The sequence below is a fragment of the Sipha flava genome, unplaced genomic scaffold (assembly GCF_003268045.1).
Source record: "Sipha flava isolate LNK unplaced genomic scaffold, YSA_version1 49_pilon_pilon, whole genome shotgun sequence".
Taxonomy (NCBI): domain Eukaryota; kingdom Metazoa; phylum Arthropoda; class Insecta; order Hemiptera; family Aphididae; genus Sipha; species Sipha flava.
The window spans coordinates 927,793-945,196 of record NW_020273360.1 but is presented as its reverse complement, the minus strand read 5'-3'; the positions used below and the strand labels follow the sequence as shown (position 1 = coordinate 945,196).

The window sequence follows — 17,404 nt, the reverse complement described above, 5'->3', positions numbered from 1 at the left end:
TTCGCATTACTATGCAAATTGTTCGTATTTTTAAGTATAGTATTTACGTATCGTAGCGGATATTATTATTAGTAGTAGCATGTAGGCATGTGTTTACACATATAAGTACGCACTGTATTCTATATAGTATTTTCGTTGTTATTTATGATTTTTCTATATCCATATAGGTAAGTACACCAAGTCCTCGGGGATAATCATGTTTCGATGATTGTAATGAAAATAATAAATATTGAGCTATATCAGTCCGCAGGCTATTACTACAGGACTCTTTGTAAACGGTAAAACAAATTAAAAACAGGATGTCCTGAAATATGATACGTGCAAATATAATAGTTAAAAAACTCGCGTCGTAGATACCTACGCAATACAATTTTTTAATGAAAATAATTGTTTTTATATTTAAACTAAAATTGTTTTTAAACTGCACACAATAAAATTAATGAAAACACTAACGATAAAAACAAAAATATATTTTATTTAGTTGTTCTCGAATAATTTGAATAAATCATCAATTGAAGAATAAAATAATTATTTTTACAATTAAACCAATTAATAATATTTTAGTCTTTGAATTCGTTTTCACTTCTTTCTTTCAACTCTACATCCATGGGGTCATTTTTCATGGCCATTGTTGATACATTTGAATATGGCGAAATTCCATTGAATGTCTAAAAATTACAACATGACTATACAACTATGACTAAATTATATACATATATATATATTTTTAGTTGTGATTATTATTATTATTTCAGATATAATACATATTTCATATTGTTTTATAATCCTATTTAAAGATGAAAGTGCTATGTTAAGTATATTGTAATATGAATTTCTAAGTAGTTTTTCAAGGACTTGAAAAACTGACGAAAATATTTTAGGTAAATTTCATGTCAGTATTTAATTGATCGTATTTCAACGATATTATTTATGTGATGACTACTGAATTATATACAATTACTTTTTGAATTTTAAACTAACTTGTGATTGAGACAAATTTTCCACAGCGGTATAAGTAGGGTTGTTAAACGAAGATTTACGTTGCAAAGGTTTGTTTTCGGTGATTAGTTCTACATCATTGGTTTCATTTTCAAATTTAACGAATACAGGTCCTACAATAGTAGATTCGGAGCTGAATAGTAACAAAAACCTGTAATAAAAAAATTGATTGTTTATTAGTATATGTATATATATATTTGATTATGAAATGTACACAATATTATATTATACACGGTACTTGTCTCCATTAAAATATAATGTTTGTTTATTAAAATATATAATTAACTAGCTGTCCCGGCACGGCGTTGCCCGCGTATTAGTTTGATTTTTGGCATTTTCGTAGGCCGTGTATTATTGTTATTATGTATGAGAAAATATTATTTTTATTTTTAGTTTATTAGTGGTTTCGGAGATCATAGCGTATAGTAAACTATTGAGTATGTCAAATTAATATTCATATAATGTCACTAATAATAACCCACGAGATTAAGGATAGAACATAGTCTGCAATGAATGAGTAAATTACAAAGTTTTTTATTGATAACATAAACAAATATAATTTTTTTAAATGATGAATGATGTACATTTTAAACTATTTAATGACTTATATTAATTTGAATTATAACAATTTATATAATTATAATAATAATTTTAGTTTAACTAAGAACTAATTGGTGTACAATATTTTTGATTAATCTGTCTTTTGCTAGTTTAAATAGATTTGATGGCTTCCCCACACGTGGGCATTCAACATGTAGTTGCTCATGGGAAAAACATGGATTTTCCAAGTCCAAGCCACAAATGGACATTGTTTGTCTTTGAGACTTATTTATGGTCATTGCGAATGCCAAACGAATAGAAAATTTAAGTCTTTTAATTAGTATAGGAGATTCTGATAGAATCATTGAAATACTTGGCAAATGCACAATTTCTCCTTTAAACTTCCCAGTCAAAATAGTTGCTTCAAGAACATTTCCGGTGATCCTTTTGATTACTAAACGTGTACCGTTGTATAGTCTAGGTGGATACAAATCATGCAAAAGAATAATTGGTGAACCAATCTTCAATCGAAGATTGTGTGGTAGCTGGTATATCCAAAGACTTTAAAAATTCAGTGGGAAAATTTACTGTTTCGTTTTCATCGGCAGTAGTGTCAATTGATTTAAAAGACATCAAATCATATGGTAATATCTGTTGTATCTGAAAGTTAATTTTATCAACATCATCATTTTTTTTATGATAAAATAGCACGTTGACTTAGTCAATTTTGATCCAAGTAATTATTCAGTATATCCGGGAAGACATTCTTAATTAGTTCATTTTTTTTCTGCACTACATTGCAAAAATTGTCTGGCAATTTGATGCATTGTGTATTTGAATGCAGTTTTATTTTACTGTTTCCAATATCCAGCAATTGTTGAAAAAATATTTTTGCCGATGGATCATTTTGTAATTGTACTCGCATGTTAATGGTCAATTGAAGTGTTTCGATATTTCGCCATAAAAACGATTGTTTTAAACATGCGTTAATCTCATAGGCATAAGTAGAGCAAGGAATGACTGACAATGTCTGTTGGAAATCACTAGATAGTAGTAGGACAGTACCACCAAAAAGTTTATCGTTGTCGATTAAATCTTGCATCGTTTTATGTGATTCTTCAAGTGAATGATTATGAACCATGGTACATTTATACCAGATTATGATTGAATTCTTTTGCAACACTGAAGCTATTTCGCTTGTTTTTTTTAATGTTACACATTGTGTTTGGTTTGTAATGAATGTCTAATGGCAGCTTGAATGCTGAATATGCCGTTCGTCCACCATCTAACAAAGTGGCAGCAATGACTGATGAAGCAATTGCCAATGCAATTTTCTGTTGCGACCGTATCTTTGCAAGGATCAACGATATTAAAAATGTCTTTTCGATTCCACCTGGCGCAGCCCAAAAAAAAAAGTCACCTTGTTCAGCATCAACAGTTAGAATAATCCGATTATAAATTATTTTTTGTTCAGCCGTCAGTAATGGTTCTTTATTCTCAATAATTATAGCTAAGTTAACATCGTTATACTGTTTTTCTCGTTGTAAATCATTGTTAACTAAGTCAGTGGCCGAGCGAACAGGTGAATATACTATAATGATTAAGTGGCAAATTAGAAATTAAAATACATAGACCCTCGATCAAAATTAGTGCTTCATTATACATCTGCTGTGTGAAATCTATATTTGAACATTGGTTTGTTTGTTTAACTTGGTGCAGTACGTCTTCAGTCATATAGTTTTTATATTTGTCCCACAGAGTTGATGATTCGGCTGGATTACATGTCGTCAAAATAATTGCAAACTGTCGAATACTATTTGGCGTTAATGTCAACGCTGCATCAGCAAGTGTCAGGTCCCAGTGATTGTTGTCTTTCAGCAATTTCAACTCATGACACGCATCTTGATAAGTATTGAACACTCGACCATTAACTGTTCGCAAAAATTCAAAAGACGTTGGTCCGGGAACATTCACCATCAACAAACATAAAAAGAAGCATTCACGTTGTTTTGGATGTACTGTGTAAAGTCTTCCATGAGCCTTGGCTTTGAATATGCCCGCGATTGAAGAATGTGGTTCTTCTTGTTTATGTGGATTTCATTTTTTACCTGATTTGTTCCATACAAAGTAGCGTGGAACATCAGAATATAATAATGTTTTTGCAAATTGACCGAAAACATCAGATTTTCGACACAATGCGAAAAATTCAGTTAGTGTCGTTTTTGATGGCTCCAGTGCTCTTTGGAAAACATTTTCTTCAGTGAAATAAACACGTTGAACGTTTTCAAGATGTGCTATATGATACTGGACAGAAGGATCTCTTTCGTGTATGGAAAAACTAAAATTATGCCAGATTGCTTCGTTACTGCTGATGTATCTACCCATCTGGTGTCGTGCTATTTCATCATTTTTATTTATTTTTTGAACTTCAAATATGGCTAAATTACTGCATTTATTAATGTATTTGTGAATATACTTAATGGAATACATAGAACTGTAAAACTCGACATTAATATGAGCATTATACGTTTTTGAAAGGAATGGTGAGTATGATACCACCCATTGATTGTCAATTTCAACTTGATTTGTAAAATTTAATATTCGCATTGTGAAAGTGTGGCTACCATTTCTGCGTTTCTTCGGCGACACAATGGATACCTATCGATATTCGTAATAGTATCATTTGTATATTGCTTTGGGAAACGTTTCTTACATTTTCCATTTTCCATGCATGGCGATGTCATGTTAAAAGCACCACATGGTCCATGGATCATGTGACTGATAACAATATCAAATAATTCTTGATCAATTAATGGATCTGGAATTTCTGCTGAAATTATTTGATCAATTTCTTCTGGACAGATTTTTGTTTAAAGCCAAATCAAAATGTGAGCATGAGGCAAGCCACGCTTTTGCCACTCAATCGATTATAGTCATCAACGTGTTTTACCGAAAACCGAATATTTAACAATTAAATCAACCAAGGATTTTAACTTTTGTTTAAATACACGTGCAATGATATAATGACGATGTATTGACTGTTGATCTGGTAAGAGCAAATTTTGTATTTCCTTCCAATTTGGATTACATGTAGAAGTAATGAATAAATCTGGACGACCATAATTTCGTATGTAAGTCATCGCATCTTGTATGTATTCCAGCATATTCCGTGGACGGCCGATATAGCTTGAAGGTAAAATAAATGCATTACCAATATCATTGATGTATAAATTTTCATCGATGTTTCCGATAACAGCATCTCGTAAGTGGTTGTATTCCTCCGATCGTAATTTAGCCTAGTTGAATCGAATAAATCGCAAACGTTCGCTTTCGATCTTAGCGTACATATCCACAACGTATTGATGGTACAGCTGACGATATCGAAGGTTATAGTTGTCTTGATGAAGTCTAATCATCAATCGGTGCGCGTAATAGCGCATTGAACTAACTTTTTTATTAGTTTCATTACCTGTAAAAATAAGAAATTAAATATTTCTTACAAAATTTAAATAATTAAACACTGAATTGATCAGTAACTGGATCATACTGTTTGATGTTGATGTGATATTCATTCTATCCTTGCCAGAATATCAATCGATATTTTAGTGCGTCATACAAATGGTGTAGGTCCGAAATTATACTCACAGTGCTGTTTCGACGTGTGATTTTGATGGCTCTGTTGTCAACTTGATCACCGACCATAATAACAACAACTTCGTCTACAGTAGGCGCATTGAACCTGCTAGTATTCTTTAATGATAATTTGATAGTCATAATTTCTTGATTGCGGTGACACTCTTTTAAAAAATTGAATAAGTTGATTACAACTTTCGAAAAAAAATTCCAACAATTCTACAATTGCTCTCTCTTCTGCTTGTTCGATAAAATTATACTGGCACCGAGCTGTCACGCGTTTTTCATAACTGCCCATAAAATAGATTTGGAGAAACTTCGGGTCATCATTAGGCATCAGTAACAACGACCCAATCATATGATACACCTAGCCTTGTATTTTGAATGTGGTTTCAAAATTACGTCCATCATGTTTGAGATCGCAAATTTCGATTGCCCTGAATGACGACATTTGAAAGCAGGAATTAAATTTCTGTGTCTTGCGCAAAAACAATTTTGAATCATATGATTTTCCAGCAAGAAAAGATTGTAAAGTTTCCGGTGGAGTGGAAAGAGGTAACAGTACCACTTTTTCTGATGCGCAACACATGCCAGTTGCTTCATTGCGGAATTTTATCGCCTGACAATATTGACATACTTTGTTCATTGCACTAATTGCAATAATAGAATGTGCAGAGTAATTAATGTCTGGAGCATATTCGAACGTAAGATGAAAAAATGATACACGGGTTAATATGCGGTTGGTATGCTGTCTTTCTCGCTCTCGGGCTCTAAATGTGTATATATACTGTTCACGCACTGCTTTTGTTCTCAAAGTTTTTTGTCACAAACGTTCATCATGTTGCTCTCGAGATTCTTGAGCATGACTCTGTGCTGCCCCGATTTTTTGAGCTGCGTTTCTTGCAACAATTTCTTCAGCCGATTCATGATGTCTTACAACACGTTTGCGTCTTGCCTCAATGCTATTCGCATTAAACTTTTTTGGCGGCATTTTACTAAAAACAAATAAGAATAATAAAATGTATACTTACACGTTTAAAAAAAAAAAAAAAAACCAACTCCAAAAGCACCAAGGATCCCTTCCTCGTCTCTTCGAGGTAAAATTTCATACGGAACGCTGCTAAGCACACGGGAAATGGAGGCGTAGCCATAACCGCGAACGTCTAACTCCAAAAATGCGGATAATAAATAAAATGTTGTACTTACTTCATTTAAATGGTTCAAGGTCTTCAATAGAAACTTCACTACACTTACACTTCACTGAATAATACTGATGAATACGACGTACCGAACTTCGCATTTTATACCTTTGAAGGTTGAAATTTCTAGAACGAAGCTGCTTTTGAGAACATTTTATACGACATCACTCCCTATTTTCAAACATTGTGGATCTTTCTAGAAAATTCTATAACTTTATTTTTTCACAATTATTGCAATGCAAATATATTGAGGGCCTTAATCGAGATAAAAACTATCCTATCTTTTATTCATATCTACACGCCACCGACGATAAAACACATACAGTAGAAAAAAGGTCAAGTTAAAGGTAACTATGTAGATAGTATCGCGATCGGTCGCGGGAATAACCGAAGTACACCATGCAATTATACATAAGTATATAAACTTATAAAAGAATTAATATATTAAAATATTTGAGATGAAAACTATCCTATCTTCTAAGTTGGACCAAATTACATACGGTGTAAAAAATTTCATCATGATTGGTTCATTAGTTTCGAAGTTCATTCCGGACAAACACAGTGACACGGGATTTTTATATATAAGATTATTACTTATTGTTATTACTATCATTATTATCTATATTAGGAATAAATTAGATATTTTATTTAAGTACTAAAAATGTATACCTAAATAAATATTTAGTTATAATTGATAATACTTTAGCTCAAAAAATGATATTTTTATGAAAATACAGTTTCGAAAAAAAACATTTTGTATTTAGTAGTCCGAAATTATGGACATAACAATTTGAAAAACGGTATTATGAAGATATAAGCATGGTGGACACTCAGTTTAATGTAGTGTATTAAGCTGGGCATAAACGAGTTAAAAGTTAAAATTAAGTTAAAACATTAAGTTAATTTTAATTAAGTTAATTAACTCGTTACTTTTTTTTAGGATTAACGTGTTAATATTAACTTAATTTTATTTAAAAGTATCTAAATTAAGTTAATTTTAGTGCAAGAATAATGTAAATTATTAAATGAGGTTTTTGGTATATTTATAATTTACTATTTTAATATGAATTTCATGTAGACGAAAATAATATGAAAAATAACTTTAATAATCATTATATGGGCTATATTTTACTATTATATTTTTATAACATTGTTATTGTATAAACACTATAAACCTATGAAAATCCTAAGAATATTCTGTAAAAATAGTAAATATTATGAGAGCGAGTGTCGATGGGGGATTAATTACAAAACAACTGTGGTATAATTTCCAGTTTAATTTCATTATTCAACTAGCATGTGGTCTGTTCACATATCGTTAGAATTTATAATATATTGTTATTAGTTTATAACTTTATTGGCTTATTATATTTCTGTGAAAGTTTATTATTTCTTTATTAATTAATTAGTTATTAATAGTTATTAATTAGTTAATACTTTTATGTATCATTTTAAATTTTCCTAGTAATTTTCTTAAGCATAAAAATACTAATATTATGTGTGCAATTTTTAATTTTGCAAATTAGAAAATTTTAACTTTAAACTAAGATAAGTTACTTTTTTTTTTCAAAGTTAACTTTTAACATAATTAGTTAACGAAAAAATATAAGTAACTTTTAATTCAACTTAACTTTATTATTTTAAAATAACTTAACTAAACGAGTTAAAAAAATCGTTACTTGCCCAGCCTTGGTATTAAGTATTTAAAATGCACATTATACAAATCGTCATAAATAAAAATTTGATTACAAGTTTTCTTTAGAAAATTATGATATTTACCAGTTATTGGTGTAGTAAAAAATAATTGTCAGCATGCATACAATGATGACCATGAAGGTAGTGAGAGCAATTTGACCATATGTCATACCATCTACGTTGTATGATAGTCCAGAGTCAAACATTTTTACATCAGTGATACCCTTATCTATAAAACGTGTTATAATAATATAAAATAATTTCAAAATAATGTTTAGTTGAATGTATAATTTTAAGTTAATGTTTAATTTTAATTAATAAGTAAGAGTAACAGGTATATATAATACTTAAAAAAAGTTATTAAGAACAAAGATATAATTAAAAATTATATTAACTAAAAACTTACAAGAACTTAGTATTGATTTCATAGTTATAGCGATTTCATTTATTTCGTCCTCATATTTTGTACCACCTACTAAAACAATTTGATTTCTTCCATTCAATAGTTTACTCATATGAATAATAATTTGATGATTTTCATATTTTGATCTAATTTTTTCCATGTCCTTTTCAAATTCTTCGTTGAACTTTTGACTATTAAAAACTCTTGGGTCGTAATTTAATAAAAAGTAAGCTCCTAAAAAAATAAAAATATGAACCTGAAAGTCTTTAATAAAAAATTATGGAATCAGTTAATGGGAATATTGCCTTTTAATAGTATAATTATGTATTTAGAACATAATAAATAAAAAATTAGTTATATTTTTTTATTTTCATTTAAATATTTGCATCACTTGTATTGAACAAGAACAAATTAAGTAAAAAATAATTTTAAACTCGATCACAAATGTTTATGTGTATTAATCGTGGTCGTTAATATAGTTAGGCTGGTTCTAGGAATTTTTTACACCAGAGAATATAAACAAATGTACCCAAATTTTCAAAACAATAAATATGTACGAGTAGAGTATGATAAATAACTTTTATTTATTTAAAAAATATGCAAGTACAAACATTGCTTATTTAAACCACTTAAAACTTGATTTATTTTGATTTCATCTAGTCAATTGTATTCTTTTTCGATTGATAATAACGATAAATGTGTGAGCTTATTTTGGCCAATTCCGGATCGAAGATATGTTTTAATTAATTTGAAATTACTAAGGCTACGGTCACATTTTGTGATACTACCTGGCAATATAAAGTAAATGCGGATTACAATACTAATATTATGAAAAATATCTGTCATTGAATACTCATGTAATATTTCTAATGTGTTTAGATTTGATTGGATGATATGATCAGTTATGAAAACTAGTTAAAATCAACAACTTTTTCAGTTAATTCTGAAAATTTTAAATCATTATCATGTTTTATTGGTAAACCTATTGCTGCTTTAATCAGTATATTTTTCAACTAATTCAAATCCTGACAGAAAATTAAAATGAGTTTAAAATATGTTATTATCGTTATTATTCGATTACGATGTGCAACGATGTCTCGCGAGAGCGTCATGTTCATAGATCACATCGGCTTTCTATCAAAGTTTAAAAAAAAAATTCCCACGAATTGTGCTCAATATTACAGTATCGATTTATTATATTTAATCTGTTGTCATCTGTATTACAATTAAGGCTAATTCGAAAATATTTACATTTTTTATATTTTTATATGTACATTTTAGTAGTAAAACATTTTTCAAAATAAATTTAATTTTTTGTTTACAAGGCCTGTAATTAAAAAAATTACACCCTTCATAATTTGGAATATTTTATGTCCTTGTTAAATTCCCGGCTTTCCTATAGATCCGGCTTTACATACAGTACATTTTTCTATTACAAGTTTGATTATTATTGTCACGCTTTAAATAACATAATTTTTATATCTGTAATTAAAATTATTTCTTGGTTTTAAATTATATATTTGAGAATTGCAATTCAATTATAAATTCAAATTTGTTTTTAAAATTCTTAAAATGTAATTTTAACTAATTTGAAATAAAATACAGTTAAATTTAAACTAAATTATTGTATTATTATTTAGTATGTAGTGCAGTGGCAGATCCAGGGGGCAAAGGGACATTATTGCATATGCAACTAAAAATTGTAAATAATCTTGTATGATTATGAAACAAATGTCTATTTGACTTAGCTATGTTTTAAATGATTATTAAAAAACATGCAAACTCTAATAAGTTACTAGCCTTAGATTAATATTGAACTAAACTAATGCTGTAAATTTTTTTCCACTTTCTTCCCCCTCAAAAAAAAAATAAGCACTGGATCCGCCACTGATGTAGTGTCATTATAAATCTTACCGCAAATTAAACAGCAATGGCCAATTGGTTTCACTGGACTTATACAACCTAATTTATTATTGCAATTTTTGGAAGCCACTTTGCATACATATTCTAAAAGATGCTGAGTGCCGCACTCACACCCTGTATAATCATCGCAGGACGTAGACGTTAATGTAATGGCTACATCATTGTTGAGAGAAGAGCTCTTTAATTCTTGATCTCCAATATCCGTCAAAAGAAACTCATTGAGTTCATCTTGACTAAAAGTCTAAATCCACAATCATTATGCATTTATTAAAAATAAAAATAATACTATTAAATATTATTGGCTATTATATAAATCTGAAGATTATAATAATACGAGTATATTGATAATGTATTATTTATATTCAATCATTAATATCGTATTTGTACAATTGTATTGAATTATTTCAACAACAAATCATGTGTAATTTTAGAATGACAAATAACAATTATATGACATTAAATAAATATTGTTGTTTGCCGATTGATAAACGTTTCAACTTTCTCCAATTCTATTTAATTCTATTGCAATAAAATTCTAGTTTTGACGTCGTGTTATAGCAATAATTTAACTTAAATAATTAACAATATTTTAAAGGACATTTAAATCTAATAACAAATACAAACCAATTGATTTAAATTGTTAAGCTTAATGCATTATCGTTTGAAGAGTTGATATTAATTTGTTAAATATGTTTATATATACAGGCAGGTGCCCTTATTACAAACTTAATTTTCAGTACAGTATATAATTATTATATAATAGATAGAAGATAGCAATGTAAATTTACATATATATGCAAGCAATGAAACTAAATTTTTTAACTAGTAGGTTATTTAATAGTTATAATATTTGTGCGCTTACTTGATTTCCAAACTTCATAGATCCAATATTTATCGGAACATTTGGTACTATGATTGAAAATGAGTTACCAGGATTAAATGTTACGGTGTCGTGTTCACATGGTATTCGTTCTACGTGTGGCGTTGCTTGAGTAATATTATCATTTGACCAATTATCCGGATCGACCCATTCCATAGGGGTGTTTCGTTTGAATTTCACAGCTATGTATAATATATTAAAAAAAAAAGACTATGTAAATAAATCAGTCGTGATAATAAACAGATTTCATTAATTTATCATTTATTTTAATAGATTATGAAGTAAAAATTAGTTAAATCTCAAAATAGTAAGTAGTTATTATTTTGGAATTGTTTATTATAATATTTTTAAATTTAAAAAGGTTATTCATATAAATTGTAGTTGTAATATTTTTAATATTATTCGGGAGATAATTCATTGAATTCATAGACCAAATGCATAACTATAACTTAATAAATTATGAGGTTGCCACCGTAAATTTTATTATAAATAATGATAAGTTAAAATTTGATGTCTAAAAATAACTCGCATTATAGGGATATTCTTATATCCTAATTTATTTCAATGAATACGATCAATATTAAACTAAACAAAAAACATATTTTAACAAACTTAAATTATTCAAAACTATATTTTAATGTTTTATAATATTTATTTTTATAAAGGTAAACGTTACAAATTCTTAAAAATTCGTTTTCAAGACGTTTCTCATAGTTTTATCGTAAATATTAAATTAATATTATTTTATTAAACATACAAAAAAAAATCTATACATATGTGCTACCATTATAGTACACTAAAATTAGTTATTTAGCTTTTTTTTATAATTCTCACACATTTACTACTAACTTTACTTATTTCATCATACATATTTTCTAAAAATTAATTAGTGTATATACAGTATGACCTCGGCACTTCTTTCCAAATACTTATTTTATGCTAAAAAAAAAAAAAAATACTCTAAAACATTGATGACCATATACTTATATGCGGAACAGTATTATTTATTATTAATAAATTTACCCATAAACAAGTCTTCTTCTAATAAAAGTATAAAGATAATATGCGGTTTCATATATATAAATATATATTTTACTATTCTGCATGAAAATTATTATCTTTAACCTATTGTATGGAGCGAGTAAGGTACAATGGTGCACGCATGTACTATTCTCTTTATAACTGCCATTTTATTGTTTTTTTCTCGAATACTTCATTCATAATTCTTTATACTATATACATTACAACTACAAAAAAAGAACATTGTAGGTTAAAGTTATTTTCCCTTGATAACATTATAATATTTTTTATGAAAATAAGGATTATCTTTGGTTATTATCTCTTGAAAATTAGTATGACCGTTGATTTTATAATGTACAAATACTCCATCTCATTGAAAAAATTAGAGAAATATTTCCTTGGCACTCCCACTTTTGAATTTTGAAACGAAACTAAGAGTTTTTTTTTTGTGCACCATTTGTGATGATTTTTGCTAAAAGTCTCAAGATTCGTGCTTTGAAACTTTTTGAGATACAATAATTTTTCTTCGGAGGTACTGGGTAAATGTTAGCACTAATTATATATTACTAATATTGTATTTATTTGTTTTGATATAGTAATACAATAGAATCTTTACCCCAATTTTCTGTGAATTATTCAAAGCAATTATTATGGTTTATGTATATATTATACTATAATTATACAATCGATTATACTATGTCATATTTTGTATGGACACATTATAGTCAATATTAAAAATAAATTAATTTTTTCATAACAACATATTTTACTTTTTTCAATGTAAATATCTCTACTATCATATGTTAAGCACTAATTCACATAAAAATAAGAAAATAAAAATGTCAATAATGTAATAATAATTAAAAAAAAAATGTAATTGTTCTGTAATACATTTATATAAACTATTATATAACAATATCAAATAAATGGGAAAGTATTATAAAAAAAATATATTAAAACAATATCAGAAATGTTATTTATAACTTAAGCGTTGAAATTCAATAGTGAATAGTAATAAAAAAATCTTCATACGACCAAAATGGGTTTTCAGAATAACTAAACATAAATTATTTTAACTGAAAATATGGCTTGTTGATTATTATAAATTTCGAAAGTTCGTATAACTACTTTCCAGCGCCCCCTAAGAAAAACGTTTTTATTTCGAAAAGTTCAAAAGCACAAATGTTGAGGTATTTAGCACAAATCAGCAAAAATCAGCTAAAATCATGCACAAAAAAGGCTCTTGGTTTCGTTTCAAAATTCAAAAGTGGGGTTCCAGAGAAATGCTTCCAAAAATTAGTAATATGTAACGTAACCACTAGACTGAGACTGTAATTGTTTGCATAGAAAAAAAGAAATAGTGATTTTCTCTATTTTTTAAATTTTGTTTTTATCAACTTAAATTAAAACGTTTACAGCGACGTTTAGTGACTGCGTCCTCGTAGATGCGACAAATTTTTCAATAGAATATCGTACCTGTTTTTCTAAAACCAATGGTATTCAGTGTTGAGCTCAAATAAATATATTTTCATTTAGATAAAGATAAAGATAGTAAATCAAAAATCTTATAAAAGATAAAAGATAATAATTATTCATCAAGATAAAAATTAGATACATTTTTAAAAAGTAATGATTTTTATATTAAATTATCAAAAAAAAAAAAAAATTATTAGGGCTATGACGTATAAAATTGTTATACTTGTTTGATGCGTTTGAAATATGTTTCGATATTAAAGTGTTTAATTTGTTTAGAATAATAAAAAAAAAAAAATTAAAAATTTGATAGTATATATTTATTTCTGAATCTAATTTAAGTGTTGACGCTTTCCATGGTGAAACCAAACGTGCTGAAAACCCCTAACGAATGCTTATTAGTTTTGGATGGGTAATAGGTTTATCCGTAGGGCATTTAGTGCATCACAATATTTTACAATTTATTAATATAAAATGATGGAAAAGAAAATTGCTCCACGTGGATCAAAGGATTTATATTCAAGAAAATCTTAATATTGTATATCAAGAAATAGTAAGTGATGATGATGATTGTTAATTGTTAGCCAATATAAAAAAGTTGTCATTATTATTTATGATTATTATTGGTGAATCAATATAATAATATTTATATATATCTACGTTAAATAATAGCTAAATTTGGTCAATAATTATTAGAACAACAGTTCTCAAACCTCCCTTAGAAGGCGTAAGCACTTATTAGGGAAGGCGCAAATCAAACATTTATATTGTATATTGCACTTTTATATATTTATTTTTCGATCGACAATAATTTACTTATTATATTTAAATAAGAAAAAAGTGTTTTATTAGGAGGTGATTATATTTTTATTTGTTTTGGAGATGCGTGACTCAAAAAAAGTTTGAGAACCGCTGCATTAAGGTGTAAATGTTAGTCGAAATTATGAAAAACGAATGGGTACTTTTTCAATAATATTTAACTACACATTTTCACTATTGAATATTATTGTTGTAACCAGGTGATGGACTGAAAAATCCTCGAGACATATAAGTAGATTAAGTTTATTTTTCCATCTATACAAAATAATAAATAGTTGATATTTTTATTTAAATAAGTCTTAACACTGATGGTACTACGTATATTATATAGTGTTGTGTATTATGAATGGTCAGAAAACTAACTTTGTCCCGTACACCCGCCCGCATCTTTAGACGATGTAGAAACGACTATGTTGGCGTTGGGCTCCAAAATCAATTGACCGTTGATGGGCAACACCAGCTCGCAAACGTCAATGCCGGTGGACGGTAAGACGACTGGCACAACTGTGTCTTCTTGGAACACGGTAATGTCCACGGATGAAGGGACGTGATTTGCGTCCCAATTTTTAGGGTCTTCGAAGTCCACGTTGGGCGTCCACTGTTTCATAATACCGTTAGCGGTACCTGCGAAGTGATAATAATGCAGCTATAAAATAATAAAAAATAAAAAGTAACGTTTTGAATCTTATTCGCGTGCTCGAACTCCGTGTGTTGACCTGAAAATGATAGAAGAACCGCTGCAGCAGCCACGACCATCGCCCACGGCATTTCTTGGGTCGTAATATTTATAAGTGATTCTGCCGTCGTACAATATAGCTGTAGTTTGAAAATTAAAAGTCGGCAACATATAAAATGATCTACTGAACACATAAATCATTTCGGTCGCTGCTTGTGGGTGTAACAGTCGGCTTCGGTGTTTAGGCCTTGTAGTATATGATAGTACTCCCCTTGGATCGTACATGCATGCACCAGTCGTTATAATAATTGACGTTAAACACATGCCAAACGTGGCCGGTTGACTAAACGAGATAATCAATTTAAATATATGTTTCACGTATGGCAATGCAATATAATATATTATAATAGTGTTTAATAAACATGAGAATAATATTTATTTCATTCTCATTTTAATTTGTTCGAATGCTCCGAGGAAAAATCAGTTTTAATTAGTTTTTTGTTTAGTGATTACAATATACGACATATAATTATAGGTAGGTATACAAGAAAATTAAACATGTCATAAATTGTAATCTTAAAGAATAACTATAAGTATATTTATTTAAGGATACTTAGAATCAACCAAACTAAACGCCATATTAATATTACTAAAAATTGTAGTAGCTCATTTTCATGATATATAACTGTGAGAAATATTTATTTCAATAGTTCAATTGGAAGAACTATTTTTATTAAATTAAAAAGAATCATTAAAAGTTCTTAATAAAACATATCTAAAGTAGCTCCTATCTAAAAAATTCGAATTTATTTTATTAGAAAATTATTTCTTAGATATAATACAAGCCGAATAAATACAGAAATTTAATTATGAAACAAAATCACAGAGTAAATAATAAAAATATCAGTCTTACGAGTGTAGGCTATTTGTAAAATTTTATAAACAATTATTTTCATTAGTTTTGTTGGTAACATTAATACATTTAGAATTTCTTTATGGTTTATTTAGACAATAAATAGTAAATTTACTTATGCGTTTTGATTAATTTAATCCATGGAAGTGATATGATTTACGACTGTTTAAAAATTGGATAACTGTAAATTATAGAGTTTACAGTACAATAAATAAAATATAAGTTATTAAAATTCTAATTCAAAATTGAAATATTTTGTTAGTAGATATGTATTATTTTCCAGGAATTAATGTTGTACAACTAATTGTTTTTTTAGATATACTTATAATTGTACTAATATAATATAATGTACTTGTATATTATTTGTACTTGTTTCAAGGTAGGTAATAATGAAATAATAATAATAATAACTGATGGTTTTTATTGATATATGTTTTTTAATTTTTATCTAAGTAAATAAATTATTATGAATAACATATTAAATAAATAATTAATAAATAAATAAATATTTGAAAATAATTACAAGTTCATAATATTAATACAAGTATGGTCTTTTTTTTATAATAAAGCAAACCTTATATAAGAAATGTCTATATTTTCTTATTTAATATAAGAGTTGGATTATCTTTAAGACACACAATGTTCGTAAATATAATATTTTAAAATGTAAACAATGTTAAATTTAAATATTAATTTCAAACATACTTAACACGATCTATAAATTATAATTATATATTGGTGTAGGTTCAAACATATTAAATTTATAATAAAATAGTACACTATGACGTACAATGCAAACGTTAATATCTTATTACATCATTTACATTAAAATAAAGACATCACGGAAGTAAAAATAAATGTCTGTAATTTTAATATCATATCAATATTGATGTTATACAGAAAATAGTATAATATATTTTTGTTTACACGGGAAATGCTAGTTTTTTAATATTTTATTATGTTTTAACCATATATAATATATTTTCAATAACTACTGCTTAACATTAATACAATTAAATAATAAATAATTATTGAAATTAGTAATTATACAGATTATGTACTTATAATAAACTAATTGATAAAACCTCTACGAGCAGAGTATTTTAAATAACAATGTAACTAAAATTAGATAATCGTCTTAGTATTAAAAGTATTTGATAATAAATATAGTTGCAGAACGTTGCTACGAATTGCTTATTGGTAACTATTTTAGGGTATATCAGATATATAT

The 17,404-nt window shown here is 27.6% G+C and overlaps 1 protein-coding gene across 1 annotated transcript; it reads right to left on the bottom strand.

The window, feature by feature from the left end:
• Positions 1-489: 489 nt before the first annotated feature.
• On the bottom strand, positions 490-15,513 carry LOC112690341 (protein amnionless). Its single transcript, XM_025564341.1, has 8 exons — positions 15,301-15,513; positions 14,948-15,208; positions 11,255-11,454; positions 10,384-10,633; positions 8,473-8,703; positions 8,151-8,295; positions 982-1,150; positions 490-668 (listed from the first exon to the last, which is right to left on the bottom strand). Exons 1-8 carry the CDS (start codon positions 15,452-15,454, stop codon positions 561-563), a joined length of 1,518 nt encoding a protein of 505 aa, XP_025420126.1. The 5' UTR covers positions 15,455-15,513; the 3' UTR covers positions 490-560.
• Between the last annotated feature and the right edge of the window lie 1,891 nt (positions 15,514-17,404).